Source organism: Tamandua tetradactyla, chromosome 5 (genome assembly GCF_023851605.1).
Source record: "Tamandua tetradactyla isolate mTamTet1 chromosome 5, mTamTet1.pri, whole genome shotgun sequence".
NCBI lineage: Eukaryota > Metazoa > Chordata > Mammalia > Pilosa > Myrmecophagidae > Tamandua > Tamandua tetradactyla.
In genome coordinates this window covers 52,171,856-52,195,016 of record NC_135331.1, presented here as the reverse complement: position 1 = coordinate 52,195,016, position 23,161 = coordinate 52,171,856, and the positions used below count along the sequence as shown (strand labels likewise).

At 37.6% G+C, this 23,161-nt stretch overlaps 1 protein-coding gene across 1 annotated transcript; it reads left to right on the top strand.

Annotated features, from left to right (window-relative positions):
• Positions 1-270: 270 nt before the first annotated feature.
• Positions 271-22,176, top strand: SSR3 (signal sequence receptor subunit 3). The gene is made up of 5 exons (XM_077160855.1): positions 271-490; positions 1,664-1,790; positions 10,446-10,544; positions 18,444-18,575; positions 19,613-22,176. Exons 1-5 carry the CDS (start codon positions 358-360, stop codon positions 19,677-19,679), a joined length of 558 nt encoding a protein of 185 aa, XP_077016970.1. The 5' UTR covers positions 271-357; the 3' UTR covers positions 19,680-22,176.
• Positions 22,177-23,161: the final 985 nt, after the last annotated feature.

The window sequence follows — 23,161 nt, the reverse complement described above, 5'->3', positions numbered from 1 at the left end:
AAGCACGAGTCTGACAGCAACTGTTATGTGGAATGTCAATAAAGTTTTGTTACTTAAAAAAAAAAAAAGCACCCGCTAAACTACAAATCCCTTCCTTCTTCTCCATATTGACGAGTCACGTGTCTTACCAGGACTCCAGACGTCTGTCGCCCTCGCCCAATCACGCCGGGAAGCACATGTAGCGACTCCATGCAGGCCAATCCTGGGCAAGCTTGCTCCGCACCGTGGCAGGTCCTGCTTCCGCGCGCCACGCTGACGGGTCATTAGCAGATACGGCGGCCGTGAGGGCGGTTCCAGGGGGCTCCGCCCAGCTTTGCCCCTGGTTCAGGCTTCGCGGCTTTCGGCCCCTTGCTCGTCATGGCTCCTAGGGGTGGCTCCAAGCAGCAGTCCGAGGAGGACCTGCTCCTGCAGGATTTCAGCCGCAACCTATCGGCCAAGTCCTCGGCGCTTTTCTTCGGGAACGCCTTCATTGTGTCCGCCATCCCCATCTGTGAGCGCTGGAAGCGGGTCGGACTGGGCGGGGACGTGGCAGGGCCGGGCGGCCTGGCGAGTTATGAAAGCAGGGGCCCTCGGCCCGCGTCCTCCTTGTTTCCCCCCGAGGGTTGGGGAAAGCATGCTGCCTTTGTAGGCTTCAGTGTTCTTGTTTGGCATGGTGGTGGCCAGCACCGCTGGGAAGTCATTTGGAGCGCTTTTAAAAGCGTGCACGTTCCCTGGGCCCACTGCGGTCGATTGTGATTGACGAGTTCTGGGATGGCGGTCTCGAATCTGTGCTCAGACCTCCGGGTTAAGATCTGTGGTATTAACACGCATGTCTGTCTCCTGCCGTCTGTTCGTCTCCATGCAAATGTTGCCATTAGAGTTCTCACACTTTCACTGCTACTTATTTTGTAGAAACTAATGAATTAGGTGAGAGGCAGAGGTTCCCATTCTAATCCTCTCACTTGGATTATAAGTGTTTTCTTAGGTGAGTTTAGGCGAACAACATCACACCATTTTCCTAATTTGAAAAATGAGAGGTTGGGCCAATGTCGAGGAAGAGGGATCTGTTTTGTTAGTGACCCAATTGAGAGCAATTCTAGAATCCCTGCTTGAGATGGGAGAGTTAGTTGCACATTTGGCCAAGATCGTTTTTAGAACTCAAGGTTCCTGAATTTAAACCTGGTGTGTCTCATACTACCGCAGTGTTGCTGGGCAATCAAATCCAGATGTATTTTCTCCTTTGGCCTTACAAAACACAGCGTAAACACAGCGTTCACTAAGTAGCCCTTCTGCTCACTGGCAGGACAGCACTCTCTTGAATTCAGATAGGGGCCACGTCAGCATGTAAACTCTGGATTGGTGCTGCACGTGGCCTTTTGAAGGAGCCTGTGTTTAGCATAGCAGTATTCTAATGAATGAAATTTCATTGGAATTTGAAGTCTGAACTGTGATTTTGTTGAGTCAGTTCTTATTTTGAAAGAAGCAGAAATTTCCTCTGGGCTGGTTATAGGTTATGATTTTCCTCGTGTTGAAACTGAAAGCTTGAGACTAAAACTTTTTGCTGGATAATCCACTTCTGAATGTCCTCAGACACTATTGAATTCCCTAACCTCACAGGAGGCCTCTAACTGGGTGGTAATGTTTTGTTCTTTTTTGTCTACCCCCCCTTTTTTTTTTTAATCAGGGTTATATTGGCGAATATGGCACATGGATCTTATTCAGTCTGCTGTTCTGTATAGTGTGATGACGCTAGTAAGCACCTATTTGGTAGCCTTTGCATACAAGAATGTAAAATTTGTTCTCAAACACAAGTAAGTATAATTTCTCAAGTGAAAGCATGCGTTACATATTGCATTTTTATATAGTACGGTGCCTTCTTAAAAATAATTTGAATATGTGTGTATTGATTTTAAAAAGTATTAATTTGATATATATATGTATATATATTTAATTTTTTGAGGAAAAATTTTTGACTAATTGAGGCAGAGGTAATTAGATCAATGATCAGTCTAACCCTGTTATGCAAGTTAGTTTTCAGGGTGGAATTAGAACACTTAAGCACTAACCTTAATGTTGGGTTTTATCAGAAAAACCAACCCATGAAGTAAATTAACATTTCTGAAGCCAATGGAACTACTTTCTGGGAAGAACTGTTCTGGACTCACCATGAATCTTTTTTTTTTTTTTAATGCAATTTATTGAGATATATCCACATACCATATAATCCATCCAAAGTATATAACCATTGGCTCACAGACCATCATATAGTTGTGCATTCATCACCATGATCAATTTTAGGATATTTTCATTATTCTGGAAAAAAGAAAAGTAAAAAAGAAAACTGAAAGCAACCCATACTCCTTATTCCGCACCCCCCCCCCCCATTATTGACCCCTAGTATTGGTATGGTACATTTCTTGTTGATGAAAGAATATTGAGATATTAATGTTTATTGTAGTGCATAGATTGCAACAGGTACATTTTTTCCCTATATACTCCTGTTATTAATTCCTTGTAGTAATGTCGTACATTTGTTCCATGAGCCATTGTTTAAAATGAAAGAAGTTGTCTTTTTAAAAAATTATTAAACCAGCTGACATTTTCAGTTTGAATTACGTTGTTATAAAAATGTAAAGAATTACCATACTTCCTCTATTCTAAGCCTCCACATATTAGAAATATATCATTAAAAAATGGTGGCTTTTGGGGAAGAAAACCCAAGCCTTATCACAGTAAATTTAATACATTAATTATAAGAAGTTATATACTCCTGGTTTCATAAATTAAAATGTGCAAAAAAAAGTCTAGACTTGAGGAAAGATGGTAACATTCAGAATGCAATGGACTTTGAGAAGTAGGTGAGAATTAATGTTTAAGTGGAAGAGGGACTCTTTGAAGTTTATTTCATACTTTGAAGTTTATTTCAACATTTGATCTGGAAGAATTAAATATTTGTTTCTTCATTGTGGCCTTCTAGGTAATATGTTTCTTTGGAAGCGTTTTCTTAAAGCCATTTGGAGTTTTGCCGAGACTTGAAGTGCTGTGTTCTTTGCGTGCACATTGTTATATTCATTTCCATAATTCCTACTCTTTATTGGATATTGGTTATTTTTTTTTAAATACCAAAAAATATCAAGCACAGACATTCCTATTTTGATCATTCTGTTCTACATATGTAATCAGTAATTCACAATATCATCACGTAGTTGCATATTCATCATCATGATCATTTCTTGGAACATTTGCATCTATTCAGAAAAAGAAATAAAACGAAAACAGAAAAAAAATTTATACAGACCATACTCCTACCCCTCTCTTTCATTGATCATTAGCATTTCAAACTAAATTTATTTTAACATTTGTACCCCCTATTATTTATTTTTATTCCACATGTTCTACTCGTCTGTTGACAAGGTAGATAAAAGGAGCATCAGACACAAGGTTTTCACAATCACACCGTCACATTGTGAAAGCTCTATCATTATACAATCATCTTCAAGAAACATGGCTATTGGAACACAGCTCTACATTTTCAGGCAGTTCCCTCCAGCCTCTCCATTACATCTTGAATAACAAGGTGATAGCTACTTAATGTGTAAGAATAACCTCCAGGATAACCTCTCAACTCTGTTTGGAATCTCTCAGCCATCGACACTTTATTTTGTCTCATTTTACTCTTCCCCCCTTTGGTCGAGAAGGATTTCTCAATCCCTTAATGCTGAGTCTTAGCTCATTCTAGGGGTTTTCTCAATCCCTTGATGCTGAGTCTCTGCTCATTCCAAGATCTCTATCCCACGTTGCCAGGAAGGTCCACACCCCTGGGAGTCATGTCCCACGTAGACAGGGGGAGGGTGGTGAGTTTGCTTGTTGTGTTGGCTGGAGAGAGAGGCCATATCTGAGCGACAAAAGAGGTTCTCTTGGGGGTGACTCTTAGACCTAATTTTAAGTAGGCTTGCCCTATCCTTTGTGGGGTTAAGTTTCATATGAACAAACCCCAAGACTGGGGACTCAGCCTGTAACTTCGGTTGTCCACACTGCTTGTGAGAATATCAAGAATTCAACTTGGGGAAGTTGAATTTTCCCCCTTTCTCAGGATATTGGTTATTTTTTGCCTGAATTGCTACAACAGTCGCCATCTAGTCTTTTTTAAAGAGACTAAGGTCCCACCCTTAACTGTACAGGCACTGTATAAAACACTTTATGTATTCCTCACATCGTCCCTAATAGATGCAGATATTATCCTTATTTTATGGGATGAAGAGCATATATTCAGCTTTTATCATTAACAGTCCATCATGGTCTTTTCTTTAATATATCACATTTTTCTAGGCCTCTGGAATGTGAGTCATCTGTCTCCTTCCTGCCAGTCTGACCTCATCTTTCAGAACTGGGTTATCTTTGACTAAGCTTTTGTGTTATCTTCTGAACTTGATCTGTGCCCCCTGTCATTTTGATACCTAGGAATCTTTTCCAGCAAGATCCCTCCCGACTTTGATCAGTTCTTTGCTTTATTGTCCTTGTGTTAGGCTCTTTCTGGTGTCAAAGAATGGGCACATGTTGAGATAATCCCAGTTAACGAGAATTTATGGTAAGGAGATGAGAATATGACCTTGGTGACTGAAAGTGGCCTCAGCAGATTCACCGCTGTCACTGTGGGCACACAGATCGGGTTGTTTGGCTGCAGTTATATAGAACAGCAGAGTGATCAGGTCATCTTTGTAATCTTTCTGTTTGTCAGCCCCTCCTTTGCCAAATGCCATTCCAGAGACTCAGCACACTTTGGCCTCAGCTACTATGGACTGTCTTTGTTGTGAGGCATGGCCACTGGTGGATAAGGAAGCCTCAGAAGGAATGTTAGGGCAGCAGGCGTTTTGAATCTGTATAAAGGGGAAAGCTTGCATGAACTATTTATGATTCCCTTGGAATTCTGTCTCCTTGAGACTTGTCTTTTACTTGTTCTATCATTTCATTCACCTCTTTGGAATAAAAATCATGTCCTTTTTATCTTCTCATTTTTATTTTAGGCTTCTTGAGGGCAGTTGCCATGTCTTTTGTGTTATTTCACTTTTCTTACATTTATTAATTACAGCATTAATGGTACATTTAGTTCTGTAAAATTTCAGTGACTTAGTGACTTAATAGACTCAATAGAAATTTTCCTAATCAGAGTTTTGGCTTAATATAAAGTATGCTACTTACGTTGAAGTCTAAAATTTGCAAGCTGGTTAAGGTTCCAGGACCTAGAAAGATACTGATTGTGCGCTGATGTTGGTTATAGGGGAAAGATGGCATCAGAGTTGGTGGTCTAGATACCAGTCCCAGCTCTGCTGCTACTCAGTGTCTGGCCTTGGGCATACATTTTACCTTTCCAGCCTTCACCCTTGAACTGTAAAATGGGGATACTAATGGTCTCTCATAGGGTGGTGAGAATTAAATATGATAATATGTGTGACATGTTAAGCATAATGTCTGGTACATAAAAATGTTTGTGAGCAAGGTTGGAGAGATTTGGGGGTGAGAGAATTCTTAGGAATTAGTTTAAAAGGTGGCATGACTTTAAAGGAAAAGTTTGCGAGGATGTTTTTCTTCTAAGAAATTAAATACATAGTATTTTTGTTTTTTATTCTGGAAAGATTCTGATATACTGATGTAAAAAAAAAAAAAAGAAAACCTAGTTGATTTTATGGATTATCTCAAATGACTGAGTACTAGCTCATGTGAGCAATTTCTGCCTTATTTTAGAGCACTGAACATTGAGTGGAATTTTTTTCCCAAGAGCCCTGCTGGGGGGTGAGGTGGCTTCCTGTTCTTGAGTTGAAAGTAAATTTATAGTTAGATTGTTATGCCTCTGTAAGGAGGTGAGCACAGAACTTTAGACCTAGAAGAGAAATTACCTAGTTATCTGGTTCTGTTCAGGAAGATTTATCATGTGGAACAGATGGTTGGCTGATTGTACTAAAGATTCTTAGTTAGAGATAAACAACTCTTGAAAATATAGTGTGCCCTGACACTGATGGTTGGTGTGTGCGTACATGTATTATTTCTTTTATTTGCTTTTTTATAGAAAAAAGTGATCTATTAAATTCAGTGAGTGTGTCTGGTCTGCTAGGGAGGTTCAGAGTTTCTGCCTTTCAGAGCCTAGAGTCTCAGAAATGAAAAAAGCTTATAAAATGATAATTTTTCATAATAAATGAGTTAGGTTAAGTTGGGTCTTTGGATGAAAAATTACATTGTAGTGGCCTAAAGTATGTCTGAAAAAGTAGTTTTTTCCTTAGCTACCTTTTACTTTAGTTTTCAGAAACTGTTATCTATTTTTCTTAGACAAACTGCTTTTCTTCCCTCTAGCTATTGATTTTTGTGGGGTAACAGTTTAAAAATTATTCTAAAAATACCTTTTATTTTTTAATGATGTCTGTATTAATTCAGTTCTTGAGTGAGAAAGAAAAATGGAGATACAGGAAAGCCTGTCAGAATTTGTATTTAATTTGTTTCCTAGAAGGATCCCTGTTGAAGAAAGGTTTGAAAACTAGTGCCTTGAATGAGCTGGAGTTTTCTTTTCTGGAATCATACCCTATTTTCCACAAGTTTTCCTTGGTACACTGACCAGAACTTAATACAGCATAGTAATGAGTGACCGATCAATTGAGTGAACAGATTTTTATCTCCATGCTCTGTTTCTTGTTGCTTTTAATATGCCTCGATATGATGTAGACTTTTTCGTAGTGAAATTGTATAGATAATTGTTGTATTTTACTTATGGTCAGTTAACATTTTTTTCTGCTGTATTTATGTTTATGAAGGGTATCAAAAACTTCAGCAACTTCCAGCACTCTTTTGACACCAGCTTCAAAGACTGCAGTAACTCAGTTAGTTCCCTTCTGCCTGTAACTACCTGGAGTTAGGCCAGATGCTATACGTTAAGGGCAGTCCTCTGCAAGATTGTCCTTTAGGCAGCAGTCACAAGTTTGGGGGCATAGGCTGCCTGTATTTCTGACCAACTGGCTTCAGATTTGAAGTTTCATACCACCCTCTCGGGTTTGATAATTTTTTAGAACGACTCACAGAACCCCTGAAAGCTTGTATTCAAGATTATAGTTTTATTATAGTAAAAGGATACAAATATGTTAACAGAAGAGATGCAGAGGGTGGGTTCTCACATGCAAGCTTCTGTGTCCTTTCCATGTCAGTCAGAATGCCCCAACCTCCTGGCACAGTGATTTATCTTTTCAGTCATGAAAACTCCTTGTCGTTTGAGTATCCCAAATTAATATGGGGTCTCATTTTTATACATGATTGATAGGATCAATATCTACGTGGTTGAACTCGGTCTACAGCCCCCTCCCCTCCAGAGGTAAAGGAGGTGAACTGATAGCATGTGGCTCAAAACCCCAACCCCTAATCACATATTTGGTCTTCTGCTGTGGCTAGCCCCCATCCTAAGACAACAGGTGTGACTGGCCCCACCTTGTAACTATCCTGGGTTTGCCATGAAGTACGAAAGACACTCTTTTCACAGGAAATTCCAAAGATTCAGAGGTTGCTGCTTCTATGGGAACTGAGAACAAAGACCAACTAAGTTGTTCATTATCCTGCAGTGGTCACATTTCTCTTTATATGAAAAGTATACCATGTTGAACTTAAAATGCCATAGTCTTTGAAAGGCTTTTTCTACTTCATTGTAGTTTAAATTTTATCCTCTCTGTTTGCTAGCCACCTCATGTGATAAAATTCACCTATAGATTTTTTCATGAGTATAGTTTTATTTATTTATTTTTGATCTGACTCATCACTGAAGATCCTGATCTGATTTCTTGGGAATAATGCTATTCCAGCCTTTTCAGCCTGCTTCCGTATTATCTTTTGGGTGCAACACTCAAACAGTGGTTCATTTAACTAAAAGTGGTATGGTCATGACTTTTTCTAGTGAGATTGTTCCTTGGGTGGAGTTAAAAGTATTACCTTAAGGGCTGCCAGGGAAGATGGTGGTTTCCATATTGAAAGAACTTGAAGAAGGACAAAAAAGAGTAGATGGTGGTACATTAGCTGGGGCCTGGAAGATGTGACGATGTAACACTTACAGGGTGGGCAGGCATGATTATTGGGACACCAAGGACAAATTACAATAACAGAATATATAACCTGAAAATAGAATGTGAACCTAAAAACCTAGAAGCTCCTTCATCAGTTAGATTTGTAACAAAAATTAATGTGACTGGAATAAATAATATCAGTGAAATGGTGGATGCACAGAGCATACCAGTGTTAACAAAATGGCAAAATTCGTATAGCAATAAAGTTGTATTTTATTGCTGTCCAATGAAAAATAAATTTCCACAGCCACCACATGGACAAGCATACAACAGTTAATTTTAGTGGATCTCAAACTTGTCTTAAATCAACATCCTTCTGCTCATGTTAATGTCTTGATTAAGTATCACAACGCAGAATACCCACACATTAAGTAAAAGAATTCCAGCTGGTAAACATCACCTGTACATTTGTAAGAAATATTTAATATATGTATGTCCATTATGCTTTCAGGTAACAGAAAGAAAAATGCACTAGTTCTTTTTTCTCTTAATCAAGGCACTGTCTACTTTGGAGAACTCAAAGTAGAATTCAGATTTACAAGATGAAAACATGACCAGAAGTGTCAGATTGCTGGGGAAGGATATGGGTGTCTGAAAGCTAATTTCAAGAAGGAAAAACCATAAATGGCATGCTTTATCTACTTGCTTAGTGAGAGAGCTGCAGTTTAAATTGTATAAAGTAGCTGGTACAAATGAACATTATTGGAAATTGTGTTAATTTTTGAGGCATTGTGGGTGCTGACTACTAGTAGTATCAAAAATATGTTCAGGATTGTTTAGATACCTGTATATAAAATAAAAAAAAAATTGAGGGATGTCAGTGAATTTTTGTTAAGCTGTACCCTGATCAACAATGCCATCCTGACAAAAAGTAGGGGAAAAGTGTAACAAGGTATCAGTGGCTGAGAGTTCAAATAGAATCGAGAGGCTACACTGGTGATCACTCTTGCTCAAGCTTTAGTTGGACATTGCTATTATAACTTGCCAACCCCCAACTAAAACCATTCTTGTCAATCCTAAAGAATAAGGGCATTATATAAGATTCTACAAAGGTTCTATGTACTAGAGTAATTTTCCAAAACCTTCAATCTCCAGATGGGTTTTCTGGACCAGACAAGTCCTGAAATGTAGAGGGGCCAGCCTTTCTAGAACATCAAGTAGTTCCATCCCCCATCCCGTATTATTGACAGCCCCTTCCAACATGAAAAAGTTAGAATGGAAATAGCCCAAATATCCTTAAAGAGGGGGAGAAAGATCAAAGGTGACAGTGGAATTATACTGAGAAAGTCAGGTTTAACAAATGAGTATGAGTGCTGAATCATTATACTGATATTTGTTTTAGCCTCTGACCTTAGAGCAACTAGAAATGAAAACCTAAAATGGTGGAATTGTAACCTATACCAAACTCTAAAATCTGTTCTACAACTAATTGTTGTGATGTACTTCGAAATTTATTGCTTTTATGTATATATGTTATGTAAAGAGATGGAGTATTATTACAGAGAAGATAGGATTTAACAAATGAGTATGACTGCTGAATCATTATTTTGATTTTTCTGTTAGTCTTCACTGTTGTGGAGCAGCTAGAAGAAAAAAATGAAAAATCGTGGAACTGTAACCCATACCAAACTCAAATATTTGTTCTATAGCTACTTATTAAAATGTATTTGGAAATATATTGCTTTTTGTATATGTTATATTTCACAATTTAAAAAAAAAAGCTGTTCCCTGTGTGTTACTTGTAACAGACATGGCAAATATTTGTTTACAGTCTTTATTTAGCATATCATGCATTTAAGTTTAAATGAAACCAACTGAAAGAAAATAAGTGTATGAATATGTGATTTTGAGATTAAAGTTAGTTTTAAAATGTTAATAAAATGTGAAAAGATTCAAAAAAAGCATTACTTTTAAGATATTAGGCTGATATTCCTCCCTTGTTTATTAAACTTGGTTCTATTTCCTATTATTTACTGGAATTAAAATCCTACGCCATTTACTAATGCCTTATAAAATTTATTTGTTGAACCGTTGAATTAAAGGTTAAGCAAAATGGAGTTATAGTGATTCAGAACTAAATTGTGTTGATAGAATTTGACTTTCACATCCATATTAAATACATAAGCTTTGGAAAATTCTCCGTTAATTTTAAGCAGAAACCAAAATGCATAATAAACCACATCTTGGAAGCTTCTTGGGCTCTTGCTCCCTTTTGGCTAGAAGAGTAATAAATTTGGAATTTCTTTCCGGCTTACTTTCATGAAACGTAAAGTGTCATATGGCTACCAATACAAAATATGAGTACAGGGTGTTTCTGAGAGAGTGTGATGTTCATCCCTGGAGTATGTGGAAATTTTTTTTTTCTTTTCCTTCCAGAGTAGCACAGAAGAGGGAGGATGCTGTTTCCAAAGAAGTAACACGAAAACTTTCTGAAGCTGACAATAGAAAGATGTCTCGAAAGGAGAAAGATGAAAGGTTTGATTCCTTATGTAAGGTATTTTTGGTAATCAAAAAAAAAAAAGAATACTTAGGAGAAAATAAAGTTTTAATTCTGCTTAGAGATTGTGGGTATTGGAATTGCCTGAAATAAATGTCTAAGGTAAATATTGGTGGTTGTAGACGTTAATAGTATGGGAATAGTAATACTAACTTTTTGAATATGCATTACTACCAGAAGCTTTTTTTGGTGTTATATACAATTCATTCATTTATTTCTCTAAAGAATGCTATCAGATTGGTACTGTCATTATCCTCCTTTTCCACTTGAAAAAACTGAGGTACAGAAAGTTTGGATAATTTGTCCAAGATGACAGATTAGTATATGGCAGAGCTTAGATGTGAGTGTAAAAGTCTGACTTGAGGATTTATAATGCTCTGCTGAAATTTAGGAGGCTGCAGAGCTTTGTCCAGTACTGTTTCTTTTACTTAATAGCTGTACAACCTTGCTGTATCACTTAACCCCTCTGGGTTTGAAGGGCTTCTGTGTTAGCATTTATACTGGGAAATCTACCCATAGTCTTATTGGGCTTCCCTTGTGGGTGATGGATTGCTTTTCTCTTGCTGCTTTCCAGATACTCTCTTTCTCTTTGACATCTGACATTCTGATTAGTAAGTGTCTTGGAGTACATCTATTTGGATCTATTCTGTTTGGGGTATGCTGTACTTTTTGGATCTGTAATTTTAAGTCTTTCATAAGAATTAGGAAATTTTCAGTGATAATTTCCTCCATTAGTTTTTCTCCTCCTTTTCCCTTCTCTCTCCTTCTGGGACACCTACAACATGTATATTCGTGCACTTCATGTTGTCATTCAATTCCCTGAGTTCCTCTTCATATTTTTCCTTTTTCCTTCTGTTTTCTTTTGCTTGTCAGATTTCAGATGTCCCGTCCTCCAGTTCACTAATCCTGTTTTCTGCCTCTTGAAATCTGACATTGTAGGTTTCCATTGTTTTTTTCATCTCTTCTACTGTGCCTTTCATTCCTATAAGTCCTTTGATTTTTTTCAGACTTTCAGTTTCATCTTTTTGTTAATTCCTTGCCTTCTTTATATCCTCCCTCAGTTCACTGATTTGATTTTTAATGAGGTTTTCCACGTCTGTTTGAACATTCTGAATTAATTGTTTCAATTCCTGTATCTCATTTGAATTGTTGGCTTGCTCCTTTGGGCCATATCTTCAATTTTCCTAGTGTGATTCATTATTTTTTGCTGGCATCTAGGCATTTAATTACCTTAATTAGTTTATTCTGGAGATTGTTTTCCCTTTTTTTTACCTAGGATTTTCTTGCTGAATGACTTTGTTGTCTATCTGTTCTTTGGCATTCAGTTTAGCTTACTCTGGACCTCTAGCTTAGTTTTTGTTTAAAAGTTCAGAATTTTCAGTTCTTGTTTTCTTGTGTCTTGCCCTGCCTATATGGTGCCTTTTTTCCTCCTTTAGGTATTAGGTATTTCCTCTTCTTAGGTATTACAGACGTCAGCTAGATTTTCCCAAGCCAAACTGGCCTCCTGTCAGCAGGAAAGTGTCACCTGCGTCAGTTTTCCCTGAGGATGAGACCCAGCAGATTGAAAGTCTTTCCTATGAAGCCTCTGGGCTCTGTTTTTCCAATCCTGCCCAGTATGTGGAGCTTTCCTGCTTGTGGGTTCCACCAGCATCAGATGATGTGGTACCTTTAACTTTAGCAGGCTCTCCCTACTGGGGACGTGGTGCAGACAGAGGAGAAGTTGTAGGCTGGCTTTAATCGCTTCACTTTTCCAGACCCTGGGGTCTGAACTCCTTGAGGGAGGATTCCACCTGAGCTGGGCCCCAGCACTGTCCTAGGGAAGGCACAGGCCCCAGACAAACACTCAAACAAGCTTAATTCTGCCTATACCTGGGGCAGTGGAGCCTGAGAAGCCATGCAGCTGTATCCAAACAGCAGCCAAGCCGTAGATAAACAGCCACCAAAATGAAAGAGAAAAATCCTTTTCAGAGCAGGCCCCCCGTTCCTCAGGTTTGCCAATCAAGAACTTAAGTTGGTATGTTGCTCTGTGTATCTTCAGGTCCTGTCCTCCTCCTCCTTCCCTCAGGGCCCAGAACTTTGGAAATCCAAAAAAACCTCTGTTTATATGGTTTTTTTCTTTTTTTTTGTCAGCCCTGCCCCCTCTGTGCCAGGGCAATATCAGCAACTTCTGCTTTTACTCGAGGTTCAGCTGAGCTGGGGGCCTATTTTCATAGTCAGAATTTGTTAATTAATTCCACAGTTGGAATTTGGTTGTGCTCAGCCCCTGCTACTGTTAAAGTCCCTTTCCTTTCCCCTCGGGGAAGCAGCCTGTGGGGAGGGGCACTGGCTGCCATGGTTTGGGGAACCCACAGTTCTGGGTGGGATTGCAGGCAGTCCAGCTGGTCCAGACTGAGGTACACTGTGTGTCTGGTCACTGCATGGCCTCAGCAGTTATTCTGTACTGTTCCTGGCTATTTATTAGCTGCTCTGGAGGATGACTAAATCGCACACCTCACTAAGCCACCATCTTGGCCCCTCCTGTGTTAGCATTTCTAGGTAATGGTACTACTTTTGTTTGAGTTTCCAAGGGACATTCAGTTCTTGGTTTCTCCAGTGTTTGGGGGAAAAAAAAGAACTAGGTTTGTCTCCTGTCACCCAATTCTGTGCCACATTTGTAGCCCCATCCCCAGTTTTTCCTGTCATTGGCTCTTAGAAGACTTAATTGAAGTCCCTGAATAATTGAGTAAACTTTTAAGAGTTGCTAGATGGTTTAATTGAGGCATGAGTCTGGTCATTTTCATGAATTTTAAGTTTTAGTATCAGCACAGTGCTTTGTGTCAAGGAATTTTTATCCCACTTTCTTCCAGAAAGACTGTGGGGACTTGAAGTATTAAAGTGCATATAAAACGAAGTAATACAATTTTAAAAGATCAGAAATCATTTAGAAAGAAGAAAAGGTAGGTGAACAAGGGCTCTAGAGTTGGTTACAACAATTGATCACTGAACTTAGCTTTGAGCTTCCAAGTGTCAGGGGAAGCATACAATCGGTAGCTCACAAGATAATCACATAGATGTGTGTTCTTCATCATGATCATTTTTTTAGAACGTTTTCATCACTCCAGAAAAAGAAATAAGAAAAAAGAATTCATACATCCCATCCATATCCCTTAGCCCTCCCTCTCATTGACCCACTGTATTTTAGTCTACCCATTTTCTACCCCTTATCTCCTCCTATTATTTAAGTATTTATTTTCCTTATTTTTTTTTACTCATCCGTCCTTACCCTGAATAAAAGGAACATCAGACACAAGGTTTTTACAGTCACACAAGGTTTTTGTATATGTATGTAAAAGCTATATAATTATACAGTTTTCTTCAAGAATCAGGGCTACCGGAACACAGCTCAATAGCTTCAGGTACTCTCTCTAGCCACTTCAGTATACCATAAGCTAAAAAGGGATATCTATATAATGCATAAGAACAACCTACCTCCAGGATAACATCTCGAGTCTGAAATCTCTCAGCCACTGAGACTTTATTTTATCTCATTTCTCTCTTCCCCCTTTTGGTCAAGAAGGCTTTCTCATTTCCATAACGCCAGATCCTGGCTCATCCCTGGGAGTCAGGTCCCAGGTTGCCAGGGAGATTTTTACCCCTGGGAGTCACGTCCCACAGGGGTGGGGAGGGCAGTGAATTCTCCTGCCAAATTGGCTTAGAGAGAGGGGCCACATCTGAGCAGAAAAAGAGGTTCTCTGGGAGTGAATCTTAGGCATAATTATTAGTAGGTTTAGCATCTCCTTTGCAGGAATAAGCTTCATAGAGATGAGCCCCAAGATTAAGGGCTCAGTGTATTGGTTGACCCCACAGCTTGCAAGAATATCAGGAATTCCCTGTATGGAAGTTGAACATTTTCTCCTTTCTCCCCAGTCCCCCAAGGGCACTTTGTAAATGCTTTTTTTATTCTCTGCCCAAATTACTCAGGGATATATTAGAGTATCATGCTAACCTGTACAAACCAGTAAGATCTCACACCCTATTCAAGATTCCGTGTATTATGACCTTCAAGTCAGCTGGCCATACAAGTTAAATTAGATAATGTGCTAACCAAAATGTAAATTTTGCACCCAATGAACATCTCTTCCTTTGGTCTTACAGAGAGGTTGAAGTTTGAAAGTATGGGCCATATGATCCTTTACCCAGTATTCTCATTTACCTTAGTCCTATCTAGATCAGCTTCATTCATATCTCTTAAAGTCTGATTACTTTTTCAGCTTTTTTAGCAGTCTGACTGTTTAGCTTTCTGATTGCATTTTTTGTGTGTAGGGGTAAAGGTTAGAGACTCTGGAACACTTTTTTAAAACCTTTATTGAATTTTGTTATTCATTAGAACAGTGTTCTTAAACTGGAGGACGCATGACAGTTACCCAAATTTAGAAATACCTGTAACAACTCTTCTCTGGGGTGTAAAATTGGCCAGATTAAATCTTGTATTTATTGAGAAGGCTCTCATATTTGTAAAAGGTTTTCCAGTTAATAGTCCTAATGTTTGAGAAAAGAATGGTCTATTTGGAAAGGAAGAGGCTGTGTATTTAGGGTTTAGATATTACTGTTTTCTGGTTTTGAGTGATTAATTATTTCAGAGAGTCAAAATGGGTTTTCTTTGCCGATTGCGGGAATGCCTGATTTGGTCTGACATTTGTTCTTGATCCTGAGATGTAGCACAGAACCCTTCTCAGCATGGCATTCCACTATTAGTGGATCAGAGTTGGAATTGGAAACGAAACCTCTTTGCCACTCCCTGGATTGAATATTTCAAAGTAGGGTGAAGTAGAGGTTTCCTGGACATATAAAATGTAGAGTGATTGTCAGAAGAGTATAAAATTTTTCTTGGCATTAGTAATAATTTGTGCTATTAGTATTTCTCTCCCAAAAGCCACACTGAGTACAATTGTAACTAGGTTTATACTCATGAGTGACCCCGATAACGACTGAAGACTCTCTTATTGAGATCTAGCATGTTTCTCCCTCAAAGGATGTGTTACTTCCAATATATTTAATCCAAGAGAGGTTATCAGCCCCCTTTTGACTTGATGTATCTCTTGGTGCTCCCTCTGCAATAATTTGAAATATGTAATATATACTCCATGCCACTTTGAAACTGCTTTAAAACATTCATCCATCCAGGGGTGCAATAAGCAGCGGGAGAAACAGACATTCATTAACATTTGTCCCAGGGTGTGAGTTTTCTTCTCACTTGATTTATCCATAGTCTATCATGTAGCATTATCTGATTTTAGCAATTGTTGAGTTTGGCCTCAACTTTTCTTTTTTTCTTTTAAATTTTTAAAAATTTATTTATGAAACATAATTACATACAAACAAATATTCTTACCATATGATCATTCCATTCTTGTTACATAATCAATAACTCACAGTATCATCACATAGTATATTCATCATCACGATAAGCTCTTAGAACAGTTGCGTCAATTCAAAAAAAATAAAAAGAAAACAGGAAAAAAATCAGACATACCATACCCCTTACTCCTCCCTTTCATTGATCACTAGCATTTCAATCTACTAAATTTACTTTAACATTTGTTCCCCCTATTATTTATTTATTTTTAATCCATGTGTTTTACTCATCTGTCAGTAAGATAGATAAAAGGAGCATCAGACACAAGGTTTTCACAATCACACAGTCCCATTGAGAAAGCTATATCATTATACAGTCATCTTCAAGAAACATGACTACTGGAACACATCTCCACATTTTCAGGCATCAACTTTTCTTTTGTTGCAGGCAGCTCTCCCTGGAAAAATGACTCGTTGGGAAATGGTCTTCCAGACTACGTTTCCTGCTAGTGTAGATTTGGCAGAACCATTGCCAGTGAGGGCATTTGAGGTTCTAATTTTTAAAAAATAATTGGCATATGTGTGGGCTGGGAAAAAGTTCCAAAGGCTCAGTCCTGGTTGAGTTTATGCTGATATGGTATGGAGTAACCTAAAGGATTGGGCCACTCCTTTTATCAAAACCATTTTGAAGATGGTTTTGCTTCTGCAGCCTGATAAAAAGGAAGTTTAAGAGAAGCGCTTTGATGGAGATGAGATAATTTAATCAGTGAGAATAAAGGCATGCTAGTAGTCAATTAGGGGACCCCTCTTCATTGAATCTTTTGTCTGTCTTAAAGATAGAGTGTTTCCTAACATTAAGCCATTGTTGGGACTATGCATCTTACTAGGTGGTGTTTCCTTTGATCAGCGTTAGAATGGTGTGATGTATTTTCTCTAACTATAAGCCATATCTTCTTTAAAAAAAATTTTTATTTTCATCCAAAATCTGTATAGACAGCTTTCATGATTTCCATTGCAAAGACACATACACACGTGTGCACATATTTTAATGGTTTTAATATGTGTAGGAAGCTTTATTGCAGTGTTGATGGGACAGAGTGTTTATTATACTTACTATTATTACTTTTTTTAAACATGGATAGACTCCGGAAATTGAACCTGGCTCCAACATAGCAGGTAAGAATTCTGCCACTGAGCCACCATTGCGCCACCCACTTATTTTTTAAATTTACACTTAAACGTCTTTGAATTCAGATGGCATTTTTTGGTTGATAGAGACACTTTAATTTAATGTCCTTCCTCTCCCCAGATTGATAGCAAATTGAAGGTTTATTAAGTTGATGGTGTCCATAGAATCCAGGAAATATGGCGTATAGTTAGAAACTGTAAATGTCTTCTGATGAGGATAAGGTAATAGTACTCTTCATCCTTTAGCTCTTCTACATGCAACCTCGTTGACTTGAATTGAAACATTTGGCAAATAAAATGTATCAGTTGCTAGTGATGTTAGCCTCAATGTTGTTCTTAGGATTGAGGGGTCACCTGGCCTCAGAGTAGGCTATCTTTTTGGGGGGACAAAGTGTTTGTACAGCCATGGCTTCTACCTTTTTAATAATGACCCATAGTAAAAAATGTGTTTAATCTTTTGGCTAAGTACAATCATGCATACACACACAAATATTTCATGAAACAGTAATTTACCTACTATGTGTGGTGCACTCTAATATCTTTCTAGTTTAATTTTTTTTTGAATGCTGGTCTCATTTAAATGAGACACCCACTCAATTAATTTCCCTAAGCTTTCACTTTCCACTAATGGGTCACAGTGTACCCTTTTAAAACCTGCCTTACAAGTTAATCAAGGAGAATAAAGACTTATTCACAGGTATTCTGGGAGCTGCCTCTTGCTTGGGTGTAGGGGTGAAAGGTTGATAAAATATAGTAAATTAATAAAATAAAATATAACATGTAAAATAGAATAAAAAGTAAAGGCATTTTACAAAAGTTAAATCCTCCTAATAAAAGTAGACCTTTTGAATTAAGTAAGATGCTTAAAGGTAGTCTCAGACAAGTCTGCTTCTGTGAGACCACAGTTGACTTTTGTTGGGATTATCTTCTTAACGTGCAGTGCTGAAGGCTGGAGTTTGAAGGCTATGGAGAGCCTCAAGCCAGAGCATGACCAAGGAAACTGTATCAGGATAATATCATATAGTTTAAAGTTTAAAGTGAAGACTTAGAGAAAGGGGCCTGTTATTTTGCTGGTGAAACCAAGCCATTTGCAATTAATCTTCCTCCGTATTCCTTTCTGCCTGGAAAAAAAACAACACAACCAGCAACTGTTTTCTTCAGTATCAATAAAGAGAGTGAAATATATTTTCCAGTGAAAGAAAGGGGATAATCCTGACTAAATGGAATATTAACAACACAGTTTGTTCCAGAACATAAAAGGAAAAACTTGTCTTACAACAAACTAAAGCCATTGTGATATTTAAAGTTTTTAATGCATGTTTAGAAATTTGATTGACTTATTTCTGTGTCTACAGAATCTTGTGGAAGAAAAATGAAGTTGCGGATTATGAAGCTACAACATTTTCCATCTTTTATAACAACACTCTGTTTCTGGTCCTGGTCATTGTTGCTTCCTTCTTTATATTGAAGAACTTCAACCCCACAGTGTATCCTTTTAAAATGTTGTTTATCTTTTTTAGAAATCTAGAAACAGTAGTTCAGTTTGGTTTTGACTTGTCTGAGTGTTTTAGTGGAAAGTGCATTAAATAACACTGTGACCTTAGGCAAGTTTCTGGACATTTGAAATACAGGCTTTGGCTTAACTTACAAAGTCCTTTTAAGTTTATGAATTATGACAAATAACAAGTGCTACAAAGTAGTCTTACATATGTGATTGTGTATGCCTGCCCACTTAACAAAAGTTCCAAGGATAGATTTTGGAGCCAAAGAAAACTTGCCTTTGATAGCTCCTGGCTTAAGCCTATGCCTCTGCTGTTATTTTTGGGTTTTGGGTGTTGGGTAGATAGCCAGTGTAGTTAAATAGGAACATTTTATGATATCTTAACAGTGTTTCTTAATAGTGCTGTTAAATTGAACTTTTGGGCAAGAAGTCAATTTTCTCTTGTTAAGGTAATTTTTAAAGAAGTTATCCAAGAATATGTAGCCAAACTTAACAATTGGGTATTATGATACACCGAAAATACCAGACAACCTTTAGCATGTGTCTTCTGGGAATGCTGATGTGGTTTGTGCAAAAAGGTCTAGGTCTGAGGCTGAGCGCTGCAAATGTTCAGAACCTCCTTGCTTTTACAAGTCACCCGCATTGAAGCACTGATGAACAAGGAAGACTTGCAATTTCTCTTGCTCTTGGGAAAAAAGAAAATCTCTTCTTCCCTCCCTTTTTTCTTTGCTCAAATTTTCTCCTGAAGGTTAAACATAATTCAAATGTGTTCTTTGTGATCCTGTATTCTAGGTTTCTGTCTCAAGTGTTTTCTTTTTTAAATTGGAACACATTTTCTGTGAATGTTTTTCATTCTTCACAGTCATCTATCTTGTAAATTGTGTTTGCAGACAATAGGGCTATACATCATTGTGATTATACAGTGTCAGGAAGGAGACATTACATTCCAGAGAGAGATGGACTCGTTTTGTTGAAAAACTAATTTTGGGTTCAGAATTTTTCCTTAATACTAAATTCTTACAGGAACTACATTTTGTCTATAAGTGCTTCATCAGGACTCATCGCCCTCCTTTCTACTGGTTCCAAATAGACCGTGTCAGCTTCCCCCTGGCTTTGTATTTATGGGTGGCCTGTGGTATATGGAAAAGTAGCAGGGTGGTCAAGGTGGGAGACACACCAGCTGTTTTTTTAGACTGGATTTTGAGGGCTTAAAAAAAAAACCAACAAAATATAACTCAGTATTTGTTTATTGGCTCTTTTTGACAGATTGTTGAAATTAAATGAATTGAAAGAGAAGCTTAGAGTACCAAGACATCTATTAAAAGGCAAAAAGTGTCTTGAAATGTGTCCTAGTCATAAGCAGAGAAAATAACTTTTTTCTTTAATCTTTCAGAGGTCACAGTAACCTTAGCTGAGCTGTTATTATTTATAATAGTAGCAAGAAGTTAATAACTGGTTCTCTATGTTCCAAGCACAATATTATAACTTTTTTTGAACCAATATCAGAATGAATCATCTCCCCTGGGGTGTTGAACAGAAACCTCATGTTTACAAATCTTTGAATTTGTGATTTGAAAAAACTCAACTCTGTTTAAAACATGGTTTCTCCATCTCAGGGATGAGAAATTTTAGAAAAGTTCCTTTTTTTTCCTTTTAAAAAAAGAAGAAAGGCAGCCAAGGTAACTAAAAATAGTGCCCAAGCATATGAGAATTGTCCTGTGGTCTTAAAGCACACACTGTTCAGCTATATGCCTTGGGCCCTGGGTGGCCATGGAGGTCACCTTGACCCTGCCATATTGGTTTGGCCTCTAAGAGACCAAAATTGTTGTTTTCCTTCACTGGGTCTCACACACTGGAGGAATGTTAAATAAGAGAAAGAACTTTTTTTCCTGAAAATTGATACATAAAAGACCAAAGTAATTTTTGTAACCTTATATCCAGAATTCTGAGACCTTAAAAGGAATTAATAGTGGGTTTAGTGCTTGTTAGCATGCTTCCATTAGTACTTTCATAAATTTTCCTATGGATTGGGAACCAGAACTTGATTGATCCCTTCAGTCCTTCAGTCCGACTGAGACCAGGCTATTGCATTTTTACCAGTGTGTGTACAGATCTCATTTTCTGTGTGTGGCCTGACTTGAGAAATTTTGGGAAGCCTCTTTTTTAACCTATATCACTTAAAAGACTGGAATCACAGGTGACTTCCTATTAACTTTTGATCACATCTAGTAATTTCTCCAAAGCATTACCTCAGAGAAAATATCTTATTCCTAATCTTTAGTTTCCACTTCTAAATTTAAGATGAATGTTGTAAATTACATTAGCTTTCATATTTATATCTTTATAAAAAAGGTGTGGATTAGGAGTTCCTAGTTCCTAGTTTCATCTTCTAGTTCCATGACATAGGCTATTTTCATGGGCCACATCAAAGGAATTGGAGGTAAGACAGGTCAGGAGCCTATTTTCATAGGTGACCCAGATTATTAGTGCAATTGGGGATTAAGTTTTATCATTGCTTTTAGAAATTTGCAGTTCTTTGCTTTTCTTTGATGCATTATTATCTGAGTGCCATCTCCGGATAACATGGAGTGGAGTGGGAAGTCAGAAGAGAGTGACTGCTAAGTGCAGTTAGAGTAACTCCTAAGAGGTTTATTTTTTTAACTTTTCTTTTGATAAACCAGTCAGTAGTTCTACTGGTGGCACAGAGTTTGTGTACAAAACGCATTTGCTTCCTTGACAGAATTACGGTGTCTACTATTTGTTACCAAGTCTGGGCCAAGTGTCTATTTGAAATTGCAGGGGAAAAAATTTGCCACTAGATGGCAGTGCCTGTACAGATGAGGATGGAAATCTCTACCGTACTTGGTATATAATACAGTGTAGTCTTGATGGGGTGGTGAAAATGGGATATCTGTCTAAAATTCTTAATAGAATTCTCTGGACTCAGTAAACTGAATACATTTATAGGAGAACAAATAAGCAAAATTTGTTTTCACTGTTGAATTTTTCTTTGAGTTCTTTTTGTTTTTAATCTTGATAATGTTTTCTAACTTTCTCTGTTAAATTTCTGTGTATAAGATTATAAAGCATAAATATACTCATAGTTTCAAGATTTTAATAAGGATTTACTCTGCTAGTACTTTATTCTTGTGAATTGCAAGACATTTCTTCCGGTAGTCTCCCCATCTAAAATGGCTGTGTGGCACATGGAATTATTGTCCTGAGTCTGATTTAATTGGTAAAAATCTGCTGTAGCATTTTTATCTTAAAAAGAAAAGGGGTTCTGTAATTGGACTGAAAGTGATTACATTTTTTTAAACTCCTTGTGAAGATAAGTAGACGCTTAAGGTGTTTGAGTATTTTTACATTTCCCTTTGTTTCCTCATTTACAACTTAATTTTGGATTGAAATTATTTTTTACAAGTCAGAAGTTTTGCTGGTTGCTCTCATGGGAATATTATTGTAACTTGGAAAGGATTATTTGAAATAACGTTTGAAGTTAACTGAAAGTTGGAGGTTGGATTCATACCTAAAAATTTCTTGTGAAAGGTTTTGTTTATTCCATTAAAATTTGTTTACAAAATTTACATTTTCCCTAGACTTCTTTATGAGATCTGTGTCAAAAAGTACATCATCTTCATTACACTATTTTACATAAATCACCATTTCAATTTACCACACATGGTAATGTGTGTTTTTTAGTTGCTAATCAAATGTCTGGGAGAGGACAGGGATAGGCATAGGACAGTTACCGTAAAGAGTACACATTTAGGTGTGTTTGCTGATAATGTGCCAATTGTACCTTCTTGCTCATTCTGTGTCTATTTTTTTAGTGAGTGCCAGTCATTGCTCTTTCTTTTTGGAGACAGTAAGATAGGATACACACGCACACAACATGCATATAAATACACACACACGTACATATGTGTATATAGAGAAGCTGTTTACAGATGCATTTAAATGACCTGTGAGGGTTTATCTCCTACCTCCTTGAACTCAAGCAGAGGAATTAATTAAAGATTAGAAGGGTTTTTTGTTGTTTGGTTTGTTTTAATTTTCAGAGAGGTAGTTAGGGACAGACTACTTACTGGCTTCCGTGATTTTCATTGTATTTCTCTTACCTCTGAATTTAAATTCATACCAGACTTTTTAATTTAAAAGTTCAAAATTGCCTATGAAAAAAGTTTTAAAGCTTAAAAAGGAAAAGAATATTCTCCCTAAAAGGGCCCTGGACTGGAAGACAAAATACTTGGTTCTTAGGCCTGGTTTTGCTGTCAGCTAGCCATGTGAGTTTGGACAAGTCTCAGTTTCCTTATTTGCTAGGAGGCCTGTGAGGAGGCATGGACTTGCAGATGGTTAAGGTCCCTTGAAGCTCTGGCATCTGCCTGGTGTCCACACTCTATGCATCTAAATGAGGTGACAGTTCCTAATGTGGGAAACCAGGTGCAGTTCCAGTTTGCAATTTCCTTGGCTGAGATTTCAGTATGTGGATGACCACTATCCGGTTAACCATCAAAATGATAGGTTCTTTTCCATGGAATTCTTTCCAGAAAATAAAATAAAATGAGAGCA